We start from the raw sequence: 21,006 nt of genomic DNA, 5'->3' as shown, positions 1-21,006 counted from the left end.
AGAGACCATGGGTTCTCTAGATTTCGTAGGGGTATACTTCAAGAACCTTACAAGTACCCTTGTCTGTAAAGCAAGCGATTAGCCATGTAACAGGGTACGGGAGAGGAAATCACTCCCCTCTGGTGACCTCTGGCCTCTCATTTTGACTCATGCGTCCTAATAGCTCGTTATTCTGTATTTTGGGGCTCAAGAGTAGGTTGATATCATGATTGAATTATTTATTTAATCAGTTAATCGACAGCGTTGGCGATAACCCATCCACTATGCGCAATATGGGGCTTTGTGCGCACAAATACGTCAAGATAAAATTGCTCACCGAGAGTAAAGAGCTAACTTTTTTTTTAATGCTCTGCACTGAGGAGAGATGAGGGAGGGGGCAGGCTGAGTGAACTCCGTCCTCCCATCAGTAATCCCCTCTGTGGTGACGTAAGCCGGGCTGTCTCCAGAGGGACAGCCTTGAGTTTTGGAGCAGCCAGGCGGTCAGTGTGTGCATCCCAGGACGCAACATCAGTGTAGCTGGGGCTCAACTTTCAGCTGATAGCGAAACTTCAGACAACCAAGGAAAACTTGGAAAAATGGGTAAGTTTTACCAACAGATGTTCGCGACGGATGTAATGAACGCCTGTTGTTTTTTTTTTGTTTTTGTTTTTGTGATGACAGCATAGATCACACTTGGCTCTAACTTTCGAGGTGCACGGATTGTTTAAAAGTACGCATAAGTGAAATTTTACTATTGCTACTAGTGCCACAGAAGGACGTTGTTTACCTGACCCGGTTGCATGAGAATCGGCATTAGAGCAGCCTGCTGAAGCAACTTGTGGAAAGCGATTAGACAGATTAGGACTGTCAGGATTCCTGCAGTCAACTCTGAGCGAGTCTGCGGAGGTGTTAAGTCCAGTTCAGTTTTCTGCCTTCACTGTTTCTCTTTTAACTTTTTTTTTAAAAAGGGCCACAGAGGCTGAACTGTTTGGGGAAAACGTTTGATTAAAAGTTTTCACTTGGCCACGCCCTTCATTATCAGTCCTCGATTATCACATTGGTCAGCGGTGATTGATCACGTTTCGCTGATTGAGGTGAAAGGTTGTCATTGTTGTCCCGTCTCCCATCCAAACAGCTCAGCGTGTTTTACTGGCAAAGCTTGATTAAAATGTACTGGAAGCAGCATATTGCATTTGTCAGACGCTCCATGATCGGCTGTTGTGTTGTGCCAGAGCTTGTAATTGCTATCTGAAGGGCTGAGCTGAGACGGTACCAAGTGTTTGCCATCTGTGCTCGCAACCTGGGGGTGCGGGGCTCCAGGGAGGAATGAGGGGCTCATGCCATGGATGTTTAATAACGTTAAAACTGTGATAAATTGGCAACACATCCAAAACAATTAAATGTTAGTTATGAAATGTTCTCAGCTTGCACTGCGCTGGATATTAAACAGCTAAATAATTGTGGCCATTAATGCCATTTTGAGCTGCTGGATTGGGTCTGTGTAACATTTAATACCATGTGTTGTTTGTCACAGTGCAGCTGAGGCCAGGGAAGGACACTGTGTGAGAATGTGTATCAGTGCTCATTAATTCGCTATGAAGCTATCACAGAAGCGCCTTTGTGCTCCTAATTTGGAGCTGCTCCTTTGTGCGACTTCAGTGGCTCTTAATGTAGAGAGAGAAGTTCACTGAATTGCAAGTTGCCTAGCGGATGCCCTGTGAACTAATTCCCCACAGACCCTTATTCAGTGTCTCACAGAGGACATTACTCTGCATGGCAATCAACCTTTATGCATTGTCCACTAGCTAAAGCTCTCATTTTATATTCAAATATGCTCTGTGGCCCTTTCAGAAAATACACGACAGCCTGTTGTGCGCATGAGGAGATTGATTTGGAGACTTGTTAGATGCTGTAAAAAGTCCCCTTTGGTTGAATCAGAGAAGTGCTTTGTGCTCCTCTCAGTGATTTGCTTTGTTTCGTGTCAAGAAGAATTGCAAACACAAAAAGGATCACATGTAAAAAGCCTCGAATAGATATCATGAACCAAATGTGTGTAAGACTACGGAGTGTAGCGGTCATAGAGTGGTTGTGTAACTAAATGTCTAATTTGGTTTTTCTGGTGAACTCCACCTGACATGTTTTTCAGAGAGATCCTCCTCTGTCCTTGCCCCCGAATGATTTTAACAGTGAACTGGGTTGTGTGAAGACTGTGGGAGGATGACTTTGCTTTCCTCCAGCTCTATTCAGAGGAAGACAGGAAGACATTTTCCGCAAATAACTTGATAAGTTCTTGGTGTTAGTTCTGTGACTATTACCCCAGCGAGCAGTAGTTGGCTGCTATTAGCTCCCTTGATAACTAAACAGGAAGAAACTGTAGTGTTGGCTCTGCTGATTATTTATCATTGAGCCAAACATCTAAAAGAAGAGTGCTGGCATGAAGATGACAGACGTCTATCACGCATGTGATGAACACGCACTTGTTTTTAGCAAGAAAAGCATGTCATGCATAAATGTCCGGTAAACTTTCTTTAATGCAGATTGTAGGCCTTGAGCTATTGTGAACAAGTATGTCAAGCAAAGATTATTTTTATTTTTCACTAAATTTACTGGTCGGATTTAAGACATGTTTGGAAAAACATTTTCGCTTTTGCAGTTTATTTGATTAACATAACACAGTGTCTGTTCTTCTTGGAGCCTGATCCTGATAGCAAAAAAAAAAAAGAAAGCAACTTTTTTTTTTCCTTCTTGTGGAAACTTGTGAAGCTTCTAGTCTCCGTGTCCTGTTTTCACTGTGGAGGCCTTGTGGAAAAGTTCATCAAGGCTGGTCGCTAAACAGATCCAAATGTTACGTCATTGTTATTGAGAAATTCAAGAAAAGAAGAGATAATCATAGCAGACAGTTTTAAATGTGTCTTTAGTTAAATTCTTTGCTGTACTTTCATGGCTCAGTTTGCACTGACTCACATGAACATTTAACGCTTTCAGGAAGTTTCCAGGCTTAAACAGAATCGATCCTGTGTTTTGATGACCCAAAAACACGGGAGCTGGGTGTGACTTGTGTGTGCTCTGTCTACATCAGACCTAGGATGCTGTTTGGAAAGTGTCTAATTACACATCAGCAGTGTCACACATACTGTCACAAACCCATGTGGTGAACTGTGTGCGCTGTGACCTTGCGTCCGGAGTCTGAGGAGGGAAAAGACCCTTAAACTACTAATCCCGTGCCAGCAGAGATGTTTTTTTGCACTTTCTGAACCAGAAACTTGTCAACTGATGGTTGAGCAATAACAGAAAGTTAGATTTCTATTTTGCCCCTAATTTTAGTTGAGTCACGGTCGTGGTGGTGGTCATATACACATCCTTCTATTCCCAAGATATGCACAGAAACCCCCCCCCCCCCCCCCCCCCCCAAAAAAAAACCCCCAGAGGACTGTGAGAATGAGTCACCGCAAAGATGTTCAAAGAGTGCTGAGAGCAAATTTGAACTTTGCTGTTTTGTGTTTGCTTGTGTAAGCCAAAGCATTCTGCTGTTAATTCCCATAGATTTTCACTGTCTGAAGTGTAGCTCAGTCTATATAAAGTTTGTTGCTCAAACATTACAACTAATCCCACATTTTATATCACCATCAGAAATTAAATATCTCTTTGTCTTCAGCTTTCAATCTTTAATTACTGTGAATACCCTGCATAATGAGGCAGTTGCTGTCATAGTTACATGATTTCTGGGCTGCTTTCCATTTGGCGACGCATGTGACTGAGCATCTTTGGTAATTGTACAGCGGTTGAGGCCCATGAAGCTCACAAAAGATGCCTTTTTAGTGCAACCAAGACTCCATCTGTTGTCCCCTTTTCCTGGTTTAATTTGTGCCCTCTGATATCTCCAGTTCTTCTCATCTTCAACCCATTTATGTCCCTTTTTAGTTGCTTTTAGTTTGCTTCCTGACAGCCAGGTTAGCCCAGGCACTCATGTTAATTTGTTGCGCTAATAAGTCCTTCGACTACAAAGAGAGCCATTGACTATTGTGACACTAGATGTTAAGAATAGACGTTCATGAGTGGGGATCCTTGTTCAAGCATGTCCCTCGCCACTTTTTACTAAAAGCCTATTCACAGTAAAACAGAAGGGGAAGGCAAGTGTATGTGTGTGTCATTCTGCCATATGCTTTAAAAACTCTATGGCATTGAAAATACTCTCTATGTGCAGGGGGGGAAACAGCTTTTAAGATATGCACAAGCAACAGTGTTGGAAACAAAATATGCCAAGGATACAATCTGGCCTTTATCTATTCTGCTAGACTTCAGAAAGACACCCATGATTAACAAAGTTAAACTGGAAATGCATTATGCTGGCATTAGTGCATGTATGCAGAGTGTAGAGGAGATATTTGCCAGTGGAGTAGCAATCTGTATCAGTGTTTTGTTCAGAGTCAGATGACTGTTCCAGAAGGCCTTTGGGAGATAATGGCTCGGGGAAAGCAAAGAGACGCTGCAGCTGATGAACATTTACTCATTGATCCAGTAGGCATTTGGCCCCAGTGCAGCATTTTCTGCTATCTACAGTAAACCACACCATACTGCTCTAGATGGCCACATTTTCCACAGCACATTAAAAACAAAAACACTCATTGCATGTGGTTTGATACACTTTCTATGTGTCACATGAGCAGGGAATTGAAATAGTCAACAATGCTTTCCCAGAATAATCAATTATCAATGCGAGTTATGGGTAAAAAAGTGAATTGATTGTAATGCAAGTGAGGTGGAATGGTGACTGATTACTTTACACAGAATAGTATGACTAAGCCTAGATATCTACGCTAGCTCTGAACGGTGACCAATGAGCTCGGTGTTTGGAGCCATGGGTTGATCACTAAAATGAAATTTTAGAGCAGGACATGAACTCAAAGGACAAATTCAGTCTGTGCTTTAGAAGCTGTATTGGCAGTTAAATATGGAGATGCCAAACATACAAAACGGAGGGCTCATGCGTGCAAAACACGGTTGTCTTGAGTTGTTTTGACAGAGGGCTATTTTTTTGTCTTAACTAATGTTTCAGGCATGAACATTTTCCAAACAGCATGTGAAACCCATACTTCTTGTCTTGTCTCTAAAGTGTGACTTCTCACCCAAACATTGCTCGTGGAAATTTGGAACGGCTAGAAACAGTTTGCTTTCAGGTGCCATAGCTACTTTGAGCACTCCACCTTTGAGAGATGTTGGATTTTTCCAGGCTCACTGAGTTTGTGGTTTAAACAAATTTATCTTGTTTAATAAGATATTTGGACTATGTAGACATGTTTGGTTGATCACAAGTGTCTTAGCCTGCTGTAGCTTTGGAATACTATTTCCATTCCATTTGTCCAAACCAGTACAATTAACTGAAAGGTGGCAGTGGGGGACTGAACTTCAGATCTAGATATATATAGATAGATCTATATCTTGAGTGTATAAAAGATTTGAGTTAGCAAGTGTTAGAAAGTGTACCAGTTAAGGACACTTAAGTGCAAGTTCCTTTTCTATGTTCTCTCCAAGGAGCGATCACTATAAAACACCCATTAGTTAGTGATTCTGTAATTAAAACCCTCACAGTTGCTGTCTTGGAGCCAGAAGTTACCATATTTGAAGGAGTGGGTGAAGTTATCATTTAGCTAGTGAGCTTGGTTGGTGAGCTGTTTCCATAAACCATATGGATGCCATGCACAGGCACACATACCTGATAATTTTAATCCTAAATAACAACTAATAAAATACTAGAAATTAACTCATGAAAAACTCAAGTTATTGACGGCTTTTAAATGCTGTAACTTTGGCCATTTTAACATTTGAAGTCTGCATTTGTTGACTTTTTGAGCCAGTGTTGTGGTCATTAGAGGAACTGCGTTAGGTTTGATTTTCAACCTACAGAGGTTATCACTTGGGGGAAAAGCCAATGTATGGTTTTAGTGCTATTTGCTTGCCTAGATTGTGCCAAAACTAGCAAACCAAATTTTGTGGAACTTAGTGAAGAGGTATGACATTGGTTACATTTTTCAGTGTTTTTACTTCTCTTAAACTTGGAAAGCAATTGGGAATAGGCTTTTGTGGGCCACGGTTTAAATGTAAAACTACTTAGATGAATTGAAAAGAAATAAAGGTGCCTCCAGCTAATTTCACCGTAAGATCATCTGTCAGGAGTGAGAGTTGAATATATTAGTCCGCTTTTCAACTGTGGGAGCCTATAGGGTTGAGCTGTTGGCTGTGTGCCCACTGAGTGTATTCAACCCTCCACAGATAGGCCTTTGTCCTCAGTGCTTTTACGCAGCTGCTAAACAACCGTAAGACAAAAGCATCTGGGGTACCCCAGCACACCAATGAGAAATGCTCACCATATGAAGAGCCTTGCCAGACAGCCTGGGACCACTGGGATGCAGCCAAGTGCTGCGCTTGGGATGAATTAAGCAGGAATTTAAATGAATACTCATGCAATCCTTTATGACTTTTTATTGGCCTTTTAGAATTATGTGTAAAGTCATATTTAATATACCGGTATTAAGATTTTTCCATCGTGCTGCTGTTGCAGAAGAAAATCTTGTTCAAGCTGATTATCAAAGCTTGTTGCTTTCATGTAAGATGCAGGAGATGCACATGACTCCTCTTTGCTAATGTTGTTTTGATTGGGTGCCACATGTGATAAGAGGAGTCATTCTTTACTGCCAGGAATCATTTTCCTGACCAAGTGAAAGATTTCCAAGTGAGAGTTTGCATTGTCTGCTTATTATCCTCCAGAGAAAGGCATGATAGACGGGAAGAGGCACTTCTGCCAAGCAAATGAAAATCAGCTATGGCTGATCTTTTATGAAGCGACAGCTGCAGGAAACCCAGTAGCTCGGGGAGAATGTCGGGGAAGGCTTTTTCTTTTCACACTCAGACTGATTGAAGGTTTGAAAAGATGGATTTCAATTTGACTAAATTACTGAAGTTTAGATTTGACATTAATTTAACTTGAACTACACAACTTGAGTCTTTTACCATGTGCACATTTCATTGTTTTTCAAGAAGCCAGTCGTAGCTTTACTATATGTGGAAAAACAATAGAGAACAGCAGCTTTGGGGTAGAGGAAATCCCAGATGTTTCTGTCTGAAAAACAGCTTGACCTTATAACCACATGCAGACCAGAGGAGAGATCAGTTCGCTGTATGAATATTATAGCTACACCACTGAGAGGTCTCATAAGTCATCTTAGCTTTTGGCCTCTACCGTATGGGAAAACAGTAGTGTAACCATAGAGCAGCAGAAAGTGGAAATAATGTTGGAAAAAAATCCTATTTAATGTACAGAGTAAACTTTAAGCAACTGAACCTATGAGATCTCATGTGTTTATGTGTGAAAAGTTTATGAAATACTTGGTGTATGCTTAACATGCCTCATATTTGGAACTAGACCCCCTAGTCACATGGATCACATTTATATGTGTTGCATTTTCATAGCCAATATTTCTGCTTTTATTGTTGTAATTTGACTTGAATGTGTTCAATAACATGTGAGTAACTCATCTGGTTTCCTGCTGCACTGAGAGCTCTCATATCTCCAAAAACAAGGTGCCAAAAAAGTACAAGAAAAGCACTTTAGACAGTTATTAATCTCTAAAATAATGCAAAGTTATAGAAATGAAAAGCGCAATATGTTTAATGATCAATTACCAAAGCATTATGCATTATTGGTTTGCATAGAGCAAAACATAATCATGGGATAAAACATTGGAAATGGTTAGTGTTTACTCACAGATAATAAGATAGCGTCACAAATGGTGCCATAGATAATACGCTGAGACGCATTGTAATGTCCAGTTGGATCAACAGGATGTTGCAGGATGCTGGTGGAAAACTGCTAATTAGTGCTTAAAGCAATAAAGTAATGGACTGACCCTTGCTCACAGAGGTCAGCAAGAATGGAGTGTATACAGTTACTAGAGAGATTAACTTCTCTTCCTTTCCTGTGATACTCTGTACTTACTGCATATTGTTAAGCACTTAGCCCACATAAGGAAGAACACATCTCTGCGGGGCTGGAAGTATCAGATTCAGGTTGCAACCAACTTTCACATCCTTCCAGGATTCAGCCTAGGATGTGGGACTTTGAGACAGTGGAGGAGCCTCATGTAACAATGGTATTAAAGTAGTATGTGTTCTGGCTTCTCTGTTGTCATAGTGCTCACAGTGAATCCTGACATGAAGGGGTCTGAATGAGCTGAAAGAAGAAGGTTCCATCTAATAAGGGTTGGAGGGGGCGAAGCAAGAGAGTTTGAAAAGGGTAAAGTCTTGGGTCAGGGGTTGGAGGTTGGCAGCATGAGGCGGAGGACAATAGGATTGGTGGGAGTGATGCAAAGCAAGAGGTCCCAGCCGCCGGGGGAGACACGGAGGAGGGTAGGAACTGTGCACAGGAGGCAACCCCAGAAATAGCTGTAGAGTCTCGTCTGCTGTCTTCGTGTTTCTTTATGTCTCTATTGTGTCCATGTGCGTGTGTTCATATGCGTATGCTCTATGCAACAAGTAGGAATACGAAAGTCTCCAGCCACGGTGCTATTTGCATCACAGCAGCTGAAGTGTGAGAACGTTTGTGTTGTCAGGTCCTCACCAGTTTAAGAGGGACATATGGACCGTGAAACATCAAAAGGGAAAATCTATTGCTGCTTCTAGACATCCTTACAAGATGGGCTTGATTTTCCTGACAAATATCCTTTGAAGTAATACTCTAAATTTTGTGTGCATCAGCATTTTCCATTAATCTCAAAAGATATGCCTTTGTCAGTTTAGTCATGCATCTGATTGTCAATAACTAAAATAACTGTAGCTGCTTGTTCATTTTCAGGAAAAATAATTTCATTTATTTTAATGTAATTCATATAATTCAATTATACTACTTGTAATTATATTATATTACATATTACAAATAAAATGATATTTGCCAATGTCTGGCTAATATTTATGTCTTGCATGTTTTGTGTACTGACTAAATGTTCAGAGATGAAACATTTTGGGGGGTTTTTATAACGGGGATTTCATTATTTCCTGGTACAAAGACACATGCAGATGACAGCAAATACAAAATAAACAAACAGAAGAAATATCATCAGTATCATCAGTCATCAGCAGAATTGTTCCAGAATTTCACTACCATATTAATTTCCTTATAATTAAACTTAACTGCTGTCTAGTCACTTAAGTAACAAAGAAAGCATCTTAGTAATTTTTATTCTAGGCTAAATATAAACATGCTTACAGTGATAGGCATTGTATTTAAAGGATTAACACCCCTAAGAGAAGTCCTGTGGGATTTATTTTTAATCTTAGCGCAGTTTAATGGACCTTTCAACTAGCTTGGTTCGATAAGATTAGTAGTATACACCTTTGGAGCCATAACTGCATTTAGTCTATAAGGAGAATCTTAAAGAAGCTGCTGCTCAAGCCTAAGTGATGAGCTCAGTGATTTTGGTTGTGGTTTTCTGCCCTAGCATACTGCCATTTTCAGCAAATGGCAGCAAAAGATTGCCTGGAAGACTTGATTAGGAGTAGCTAACAACTAAACATGTAGACATTTTTACTTAAGGTTTGGCAGAAATCAAAATTAGTTTGAAAAGTAGATCAAATATTGTGATTAGAATCATTATTTTATTTTTTACTGGGGCATCTTGAACTACTACTACCAACTGCTCTTGGTCCTCAACTAACTTTTTCTATTTGTTTTATTTTGTCTTGATTTCTATGGTAATTTCCTCTTGTAATTTTTAGTTTCTGAATAGTTCAGATTTTTGCGTATATAAAGCACTTCGAATTAGAGCCTGACAGATTTATTTATTTGCTAATCTGTTAATACCGGCATTTAGAGTAGCCAATAAATTGACATTTAAAAAAAGAAGTAAAGACGGACTGGGAAAAACACCCTTCAACCATGTTATAATGCTAATGCTAATGCTAACATCAATTTATGTCATTGAGATTACATTGAGTTGAATTTAACTATTAAAATGATTATTTCTTAAATCACAACAGCTTGTTTCACCTCCTCCCGAGGAGTCAGGTAATGAGAGGCATGCACTAAACAAAATGTTACTTTAGTGTCAAAGCAAATTGCTTAATGGTGTTGTTATTGTATCATTTGAAAACATGGAAAACCTCAACAGCTTTTTAAAACTTTTTTGTCATATAAAAATGTTCTGGGGAACTCTTGGTGTTCTCATTACTCCCTGGAATATCCGTCTAGGAAACTAGATAATGGAGGTTGGAGTTGAGACTGGACATACCTCTTGTTGGTTGACTGGGTTCATAACTTGATTGAGGCAGAACACAAAGATAGCAAAGCCTCTTCCAGACCACAGATATCATTAAAAGTTTTAGTGCACGCTGAAAGAAGAACAAACAGTAATGCCAGCACATATCGTTAAAATATGATGTGTATGTGTTTCTGTATCATTTTATCATTGGTTTAAGGTTCCTGGCACTGATTTACTGTTTTGACTCCAGACTGAAATTATAAAATTCTTAAGGATTTGATACTGTACGGAAATTGTTGTCTGTGCGGCCAAGCCAAGATAACGGTAGCCAAAGTACTGTACGCTAGAAAGCCTGGATAATACAAAGAATCTGTGTCTTTTACTCTACCTCCAACACTTAGGCCAAAACCACATAGGCTACGGAGGTGCCAGAGAGTCAGGGTTGTGTAGTCACTTTTAGAGGAAAAACATGGCTGCCAGGCTTCTCTGAGTGAGTGCTGCTCCATATCCAGCCCTGACACGATAGTAACACAAACATGCAATTAGAGAAGTGCTGAGTCAAAGACCAATGGACATTGTTTGCTTGCAATAAATACAGAGAGAAAAAAATAAATCTGGAATCTGTACGATGGCATTTATACCAAGATATTAAGTATGTCTCTGACAGTGTTATAAATTGAATGGCATGGTTGAGTTTTTGCTACCGTGCTGCACAAAATATGAACAGCTGTATTCTTGTGGTGGAATTCCTGCGTGAGGAACAATGCATTGGTCCATGGGATGGTATTTTTAAACCACCAATGAATGCAGGGATTGGTTTTAAGACCTTATTTTTGAGGTTGGGTAATGGTTGGTTACAGAAACGAAGTCTTGTGTTCATAAGGTCAACAAATTAAGGCTCAACTTCAACAACATCTGGTAAGAATATCATCTTAAACGCTGTTTAAATGAGATTGCAGAGTATCTTTGTTTATCAGTCATTGTGTTTAAAGGAACCTATGGATTGGTGCCATTTCTGACATTTAAAAACCCCAGGATTTGGATTATTATCAAAGGATTAATTGATACAAAGCCCTAGACACAAGTTGTCTTTGGATCTTACTAATTACTACAGACATTTGGAATGACAGAAAACATCCAAGACCAAGATGTTATTTAAGAATTGCACCATTAAAGAATTTGATAACTTTCAAATTTGAACCTGCTCAAACACTGAATTTATTAGGGGGGGGGGGGGGAAATTGATTTTCATTTGTTCAAAAAAGCCAAGAGGAAGTAAAAAAAAAAAAAAAAAACCCACTGTGGTTTCCCTGTTTTGTGGAGAGCATGTCTTTCTATAATGAGTTTTGGTTAAAATCATTTTTTCCACTGAGGTTTTTTTTTTTTTTTTTTTTTTTGTAGAAGTAGTAGTAGTAAAACAACTCAGAGCCTTATATAGATTGAATTGTCTCATGTAATCATAATATGGCAGGAGCAGATGTACTTTTAGATACAAAACTTTGGATTTTCAAATAAATCATATGTTTGATTGTTCAGTAAATGTCAGAGAATTTGTATGGCTTTTGTTTCTCTGTAGACTCCCAGAGCAGATGAAAATGGGTCAGTAAACAAATGAATGGATCTGCATAATGGGTTTGCTGTGCCATGCTTCTGTACCAATCAATAACCTGGATTCATGCCATACATAAAGGCACACATACAAACCAGATTGAGATACGAAGAGGGACTGCGGTTAAAACTAGGTCACTAATGCCACTAGAAAAGAGAAACTCACTGACTACAACAAATGACCAAAACAAAGTTCACAAGAATCTCAAGCTTAAAGATGTTGATTGTTGAAGTTTTTTCCATGAGCACCACAAAATACCAGCTCGCCATTTGGTTTTGCTTTTCTTCACCTTTACAACAGATGTTAACCTTCACAGTTAGTTATTTCTGACATAGTTGATGCCACATGCCCATTTGGTTTAAACTGTCTTCCTCTGTTCTCGTGTGGTGAGCCTGCTTTCTCAGGCCTTTGATGGGTGTAAGTAGTGCTTGAGCCTGGGCACAGACCTGGTTCCATGAGAACTCCTTCCATAGTGTGAGCCAAGCAGGGATGCAGGTCTTCATGGGTGACTGAACACTGGCGAGCATTCACGATCCGAGTCTCACACCATGAAAGGTTGACCCACAATGAAGCCTCCCACATTTGTATGAGCTTCATCATCATTCAGATTGTGTCCTCAAGTAGGGGCGTGGCGCTGTGTCCACACTGAATCTGAGCTTGCAGCACTCAGGCTTTCACATGATTATTCCCACAGCCTGCTAGTATTTTAGGTAAAACTGAGTGCAGCCTTTCTTCTGGGCTTTATTCATTTGGTTCAGCTCATATACTGAGTTCTACTTTGCATGACATTTTTTTTTTAAATTTAATTGCTGTAAAAGCACCACCAGTCAACATTCAAAGGATTGACACTATATCGTTTCTGATGATAACTGCAGTATTTAAGTAATACTAATCGTATCTCACTCACTTTGTAATGTCATAATTCCAGTACCGGTATCTGGTGGACAAACTAAATGACCTTATGGCACCTTAACACTGGTCATCGCCCAGTTCTCCCAGCTTCTTTAAGGACATTCAAATGTCTTCTTTGGATGTTGGTTGTCATTTATTCTGTTCTCTGTCAACATTCTGAAAATGCTCAGGTACAAGGAGTGGACTGAAAATGAGTGAAAAAAGTGCAGACAATGTCCAAAGAAAAGCCTTCAGAAGGCCTGAAGAACTATGGCTCAAGACCACTTTAAAAATTACGACAACGTCTGACTCCTTGGAAGCAAAATGTAAAAGTATGAGGTGAACCTCAAGACCTTTGCACACCATCTTTGTATTTCAAGCCTCTATTTTAACATCTAGGCTCCATTTCGGAGCCACAAGTGACCAAATTTGATAAGTTATCAGCTAAGCTTGGTTAGCATGCTTCCTTAGATTTCACACGTACTGTCTGTTTTGGTATCCTCCTATTGAAGAGGCCATGTCCCCAATAGTACATAACTTTAAGCTATAATTAAATTTAAATGAGTGAGTACAGTTTTCAAAAAGATGGAATTTAGATATGTTCATTTCTGCTGGAGTTTTTAGCACTTTGCTTCATTTTTTTTCGTCCTGCTTTAGATAAAAGAAACAAAAAACAAACAAACATTACAAAAGACATGTGTCAGTAAATACTATTTATACTACTTTTTGCCCGATAGCACTTTTTCACCCAAGTAATGGATGCATTTGCTGTGATAACTATGATCTTTATGCCAAAACAAAAGTTTATTCACAGTCAGAGTTTTTAATGAAAGGCACATGTTTTTGGTACTAAAATCGAGAATTTATTAAAATAAGTCCTAAAGCACATTTTGACCTGTTCTGATCACATGTTTTAAATTTCCTTTCACACAAATGACATAAACATGTTGTTGTCCAAACACTCTTAAAGGTTTGCAGATGGATCACTGGATTGATCTTGACTTTTTAATTTTTTCTCAGTAACATGAAGCATCCAGTGTCGACCACTCCAGTACATTTAGTCCTGCACATAATCAGGCTCACTGGATGCTTTACTTGAGCTCCTGTTATACCTAATGTGAATCACAAGTGTGGAATCCACTGAATCAGCTGTTAACGCACATATGCAGAGATCAAACACTTCAAACATAAGGAACATGTTGGTTCTTCTTGCTTTAATGGGGCTGATGGTAAAAACGCTTGAAGATTAGTGCAGCATTTGTTGTTGTGGGATCCCTGCTAAGTTCACTTCCCTGACCCCCGAGGCTCCCCTCCCCTGTTGTTCCCCCTCATCTCTGAGGTCTGGTATCCGTGAGAAGACCCCACTCCAACTCTACTCCACCAGCCCCCCCTTCCTCAGCTGAAAGGCCTTTCTCTCATTAGCATGCCCCTGGGGCTTCTCGGCCTGCTGTTGCCAAACAAACACAGCCAATATCTTCCTCACTGTCTCCTCTGGTCATCTCTCATCATTCATTTTGGCCTGGCCCTGTTATTTTCATGAGTTGTTTCTCATGGTGTCGTCGTCTTGGCTTTAATTTCTCCCTCTTTAAGTTTTTACAGGTCTTTTTTTTTTTCTTTGTGATTTTCTGTTTCTTCAATTTTCACATGCTGTTTCCTCTGTTGTCTCTATCAGCCCAGAGGATGCTCTGCGTCCCCGTGTAGGAAATGTAGACGTGCCTTCCTTTCATGTGTCCTCTTTATGATTTAGAAACCACCAGATGTAGGGAAGAGACCGGTCAGAGGTTGCTAATGTATGCTGCAGGAAAGAGGGCATATGGTGCAAATCAGAAGATGAAGGGTTTACCCTTGACCACAACACAACCACACAGCATGCACTCTCGCCCTCTCTTGGACTCTGGTCACATGGGAGATAGACAAAGATGACTGTGTGCATATATGCTTTCAGCCTAAGCTATAGTTTTCACCCACAGCTAAAGTAGTGACTTCCACTTTCTTGTTGTCACCAGATTTCCTCCCATTGCTTTTCTTTCTGAGACAGAGATGCCCAAGAGGAGGAGAATGAGGAGTGTGTTCATGGCATGGGCAAAGATTTCTGTGTCATTATGAGGAAACTTTAATTTAACTGTCGGTTAAGAAACTGTTGATTTATTCAAAGAGAATATATAAAAGTTTTGGTCAAGGAAGGCATGTAGTAAGCTCAAGAAAGTGCTTACCTGACAAGATCTCAAACAAAAGCTGTGATTTACTGTGGAGAGTTGCCTTAACAAGGCAGGACACAATTAAACGATGGAACATAGCAGCAAGGCAAGTGAGAGACGGAGATACAGAAGGCAGAGCCATGCAGGAAGGAAAGAGAACGAGAAATGAGACTGTCAGGGGGAGAAAGGAAGAGAGAATCTGCTGAAAAAAGAAGAAGAAGAAAAAAAAAAACATTTTTGCTGGGTAGAAGAAAAACAACCATGGAAACTCAATCAGACGAAAACCAAGACCAGAGGCAGGACAAAAGAGGTACCAATGAGCACTTACAAAGAGCCAGTTCAGTTCTTTTCATTGCTGTGTTTGCTGGGGCTTTAACCTTCTCCAGCATGCTTGGTTTCGTTTCAGCTTTTGCTCTTTGGGGGATTTTAAAAATATTAGACCAACATCCATGCTTCACTGTTTTGTTTGAACCAAAGTTTTCAGTTCATTTGCAAAATTGCCTGTGCATGTTGTGTGATCTAATTAGTTTAAATCTGTGGGCTGCTTTCAGCAGACTCCACTCCTGCAGCAGGAGGGACAATGTGTTGCCGCAGGTCATCATCACGCTAGCGTCACAGGGTGCGTTTGAGTTGTGTTTTCGGGGAGGACTGATGATTAATGAGGCGGATGAGGCGGATGAGGGGCGAGGACAAAGATAAATGAACCTGACATTAGCAGTGTTACATCAATAGCCTTGAGTAGTTTGTACACTAAAGGGGGAGAGAGAGCGGGTCATTAACTTGCTCATCACCTTCTTGTAGGAATCAACAGGACTCCTTGAATTTTCTGTCGCGCTTTGTGAAATAAGACAAGCAATTTAAAAAAAAAAAAATACAGTCATATGTCTCAGGTTGCTGACAATGTGATGAGGTCAGTAGCTTTGCAAGCAGATTCAAATTATCATGTTTTTTTAGAAACAAGAACTAGCCTTTGCATTTTTTTTAAAGTATTTTTGGTTGATGCATAGCTTAGCTATTTTAACCCAGTTAAAGAATGAAGAAAAAGAGACTCAAACTGATGACACTACAAATGACATTATAGTTAGATGACAGAGCTTCCCAGAATTCCTTATTTCCCTTCTCCCCACATGTACATAAAAAATGATGAGCCTTTACAGTCAGCACTGCCTGTTAGCGTTAATGAACACATCCTATATGTTTGTAAGTCTCCCCTAGCATGTGCAGTCAGGGGAATTGCAATCAGTCTTTAGGTTTCTCTTCTGAAATCGGCACAGTGAGACCACCTCTAACGAATTTCCATGCTCCCTCATCTCTTGAGAATTACCATTATAGCCATTAGAGCAATTTTAACTATCGCAGAGAGTGTGGAAAAATAAGACTCTTTTTCATAAGTGGTGTTTTGGCAGTTTGCCCCAATGGAGCAACAAACAACAATACTTAGCATTAGCTGTAAACAAACACATCTGTTAGCAATGAGCCTAGATTTTTTTTCTTCTTTTTTTTAATTGAAACTGGATGGTGTTTTTAATGGAGCTGGAAGCCAGCTTGTTGTTTGGGGAACTGGGAAGAAATTGAGGGTTTGCAAACTGTTCACTATAAATTGTGTGTATCCAAGTATGTTTATATCTCTGTGGGGGTTTTGCTTGTATATCATATGCATACTTTTCTATGTGCATATGATTATGCAGTGCTTGTTTATGCTTGTGCTGTGTGTTATTCTTTGTTTGGATAGGTGCAACTGTGTTTGTGTCTGGTATGTACCAAAAAAAAAGAAAAGTCTTCCAAAACACCGCTCACATGTGGTGCACATTTCTCTGTTCAGCTAAAGCAGAAAATAGGCATTATTCCACATTTACCAAGCATCCCAGCTAAAGATTTTGATTATGATTATGTTGGCTTGATGACTGTGGCTGAGGGATTGAGGGTGGCAGTGATGCAGCAAGGTTAGCTGAAGGGGTTAGTGATGACTCAGATCTCAGTGGGCAGTGTGTGGTAACTTCATTGGACAGATAAATAAAGGAAAGACTGGTAATGATATTACTCCCTGTATGCCTACTGGTATGTGGTAATTTGATGAAACTAGATTTTGCCCTTTATAATCCCTTAACAAAATTTACAAGTGATCAAATTATTTGTTATCCAACTCCAGAAAAACAAAAACAAACATATGAAATAAGAAAAAAATATAAAAAAAATAAAGAATCAACCTGAAGGGTAATCTGTGAATCTGCCAGTCCAGTGAGACACCCAAGTTTTCTTTCTCTTCTCATTTATTGTCTCGAGCTACTGCTGGCTATCAAACAAAGGAATGAAATGCTCAAAAAATGAAGTAAAAAACGCCCAAGCAAAAAGACAAAATAACAAAACTGACACCTAGTAAATTGTGGTGCTTTTGGACCCCTGGAGGTCTTGGACCCAGAAGCAGTTCCACACTTTACTCTCATTAGCCGTATGTCTCTGTCTGTCTTCGTCTCGGTGTGTTAGAACTTCAGATTCCAGCTTGCTTTGCAACTCATGTTGGTCTTAAAACGCTATCTCATTCACACGCTGACAATCTGAGATGCTTTGACAAACAGGATCCTCCTGGAGTGTGAAGCGGCTGCTGTGGCCCATTGTGACTACGCTGTGTACAGTGCTGGAGGGGCACACAGGATGGAGCTCAGTGGTGAGCTTGTCCTGGGCCTGCAGCCTGTGGGCCGGAAGAGCAAGGCCGTGGTTTAGTGCTATTCTGAATGGCCCCTGAGAGTCCAGTGTGATGGACAGTCTGGGGCTGCACACACTGGCTCTTTGTATCCAGCCTTCTTGGACTCTCGCTTTCTTTTTTCTTTCTTTTCATGTTTTTTTTCTATTTCTCTCACACAATGTCACCCACACAGACACTTTAAAAGAAAAATCACACAAACATCTTTTTCTCCCTGTATCCTCGTGATACAAATGTGTCAAATATAGCTTCTGTTGTAAGGCCAGACTACTACTGCTGTCGCAAAGAGATGGACAATAGAGTGAGAGGAAGTGGTTGGATGCCTAACTAGGAGTATTAGTCAGGGAGCAGGAGCATGTGAAAGTCATCAGAGGAAAAGGGTCCAATGTGATTTTCATTTAAAGTCATCCACCCAGAGCCAGTGGGATCCCTTCATTACAAGCTTGTTGTTTAGAGAGTCACCAGCTCCTACTGTTATCCCCCTGTGGAGGAGGAGGACTTTAGCTAACACAGGGATTTGCAACATCCTGTAACATCCTGTATTCAATGTAATCCCGCACTGTACTCTCAGATAACAATCTATTTTACAATAAGATACACAGACTACAGAACTCTGTAAAGTTTTGTGTGATTCGTTTGTTGGCCTTTGGACTTCTTTCATGGAGTTAGATGCAATGATCCTCTAAACTGTCCAATAACATTAAACAGGAGTTGTAGCTATGAAGAAGTACTGCTTCTTGCTCCCAGCCAAGAACTATTGTTTGTACAGTTGACCAAAACCTTTGAACACCACAACACGCATCTCCATCATAATCTTGGTTACTAACTAGTGACAGTAAACAAAAGGAAAACAAGTACTTGTTTAACATCTAAAAATAGTGAGACTCTTGTTTACTTTGCCCGACTTAATGGTTGTTACTTCTTGAGAAAGCTCATAATAGATTTTCCAGTATCATTGTTTCCTTAGAGATATTTTAGAAATGCTGTTAACATTAACCACCATGAAATGCCTTCTTAATAGATTAAGTGGTTACATTTTAAAATGCATTTTACTATATATTTAGCAGCATAAATGTCCTTTAAGCAGACTCAGTTTCAAGCCTTTAACCGAGATATTTTATTTTCCACAGCAGTTCCACATAGTTATCTCAAAATAAAACAATATGAATTCACATTTCCATAGCACATTTTTATCCACTCTGCAGGATGAATTAGGTGTATAATAACAAGTGATTACATAAATCTCCAGTGATGACGAACAGGGATGCTTGCTTGCATGCCATTGGCTTGCATTTTTCAGATAAAAGAAATATCACCAACAATATTTCACCACTAAAACCAGCCTGAACCTTTGACAAAAGGCAGGATAGAGCCATGCTTTCCTGTTGTGCATTTAGAGATGCTCTTTTGCATATCTTGGTTTTAAAGAGTGTTTATTTAAGTTACTATTACCTTATCAGCTCAAAGCAGTCTTACCATTCCCCTCTGACCTCTGACATTAAAGGACACTTTTGCCAAGAGAACTGCTGCTCATGGGATTTTTTTCCCCCCAAACAATTCTCTGTAAACACTAGAGATGGTTTTGGGAAAACCCAGCAGTTTGGGAAATACTCAGACCAGTCACTAACCACGTGACATTCAAAGCCGTTTAAATCACCTTTTTTCCCCTATTCTGATGCTCAGTTTGAAGTTCGGCAGGTCATCTATGGCCACATGGTGCTGCCTTGTGATTGACTGATTAGATGTTTGGATCAATGTGCATTGGTATACCTAACAAAGTGGCCGGTGAGTGTATATACATTATTGAACTGATGCTGTGCTACTGCGTCAACAATGCTAACAGGCTGTTATACAGTTTGACCTGGAATGACTATCTCAGGATTCTGTCTAATAAGTAAAGCTTTGACAGAAGCCTTTGTGAATAGAGAAATAGAGCACTATAACAGTCAGACAGAACATAAATGACAACCTAAGTAGTTTAGCTGTGTAAATACCACCCATGATTCATTGTGTTATTAAATGGTAAATGGTAAATGGCCTGTATTTATATAGTGCTTTACTAGTCCCTAAGGACCCCAAAGCGCTTTACACATCCAGTCACACACCCATTCACAAACTGGTGATGGCAAGCTAGATTGTAACCACAGCCACCCTGGGGCGCACTGACAGAGGCGAGGCTGCCGGACACTGGCGCCACCGGGCCCTCTGACCACCACCAGTAGGCAACGGGTGAAGTGTCTTGCCCAAGGACACAACGACCGAGACTGTCCAAGCCGGGGCTCGAACTGGCAGCTTTCTGATTACAAGGCGAACTCCCAACTCTTGAGCCACGATCGCATATTAAGCATAACTTAAGTGATAGCTTAAACATATCAACATTGTCAGTTCTGTTGGATAGCTGCTTAAGGACAGTGATTAAACAGACTGTATAATGTAGATTTTCTCTCTTTAATTGCACTTAGTTGGATAAGCAGATTCCTGCCTTGGCCATGTCAGGTTAATATGAACCTTTTGCATATATTAATTTGACTGAAGATTGCCATGATATGCCTATATGATTTTTTGCATTTTATAATTTCAGATTTCCTTATGTGTTTGGACTTTCTTCTCATTTTCAGATCTATTAAGGCAATTAATAAAACTATTATACCATGGCATCTGGTGGTATGTTGCCAGATCTTGATCTAATATGGGGAGAAAAAGGTTCACAATATGGCATTTACTACTACTTTTGTCAATTTGTTTCTAGTATTTAGTTGGTTTTGCACTTGGAAACACCTGCATGCCACAGAACTGTAAACATTACAAAAGAATAGGGTGGTGCATAGTTGTGAATAGAGACTTACGTAGTCTTGATTGGGGCTCGGGAAGTTGATTTTTAGCCAACATTTCCCAGTGTGTCAGAGCTACCTGACAGTACCCTCTCCTTCTTTATTTAAGTGGACTGTATTTACTTTGCAGCTGGGCTCAATATCCTGTCGAGCTTTGTGATCTGACTCCCAGCAACCCACTCTCCCTGCCTGACATTTTCATTACAGAAATGTGGGCTATGGGGGAAGCTAGCGACTCTGCTGTGGGGTATGCTCATTGAGTTGTGGTTAACATGCTGCCATGGCAACTCCTATTCATTCACTGTGGGATAGAAATGTTTTTAATCGCCCTGTACTACACAAACAGTCTGACTGCAAAAGTATTGACCTAGCAGCCATATATCTGTAAATTTCTTTTGTCAAGGAAGGCAAAGCACATGGACACAAATCAGCTTTCAGTGTCCCAATAGACATTTGGTCTCTTACCTCAAGAAAAAGATAAAAAAGGAAATGGACTGGTTCCTATATAGCACCTATTTACTCAAGTTGAGCACTCAAAGCGTTTCTT

At 40.0% G+C, this 21,006-nt stretch overlaps 1 protein-coding gene across 2 annotated transcripts in view; it reads left to right on the top strand.

Moving 5' to 3' along the window:
- Nucleotides 1-422: 422 nt before the first annotated feature.
- The window catches only part of gpm6bb (glycoprotein M6Bb), a 29,106-nt gene continuing 8,522 nt past the window's right edge, over nucleotides 423-21,006 (top strand). For both annotated transcript variants that reach the window (XM_080903558.1, XM_080903559.1), the window contains exon 1: nucleotides 423-579. In XM_080903558.1, the coding sequence (XP_080759684.1) occupies nucleotides 576-579 (4 nt within the window). In that variant the 5' untranslated portion in view covers nucleotides 423-575. The remainder of the gene's footprint in view (nucleotides 580-21,006) is intronic.

This window comes from Rhamphochromis sp. 'chilingali' (assembly GCF_963969265.1).
Source record: "Rhamphochromis sp. 'chilingali' genome assembly, chromosome: 14".
In the NCBI taxonomy this organism is placed as follows: Eukaryota; Metazoa; Chordata; class Actinopteri; order Cichliformes; family Cichlidae; genus Rhamphochromis; species Rhamphochromis sp. 'chilingali'.
This window is presented reverse-complemented; position numbering and strand designations above follow the sequence as displayed.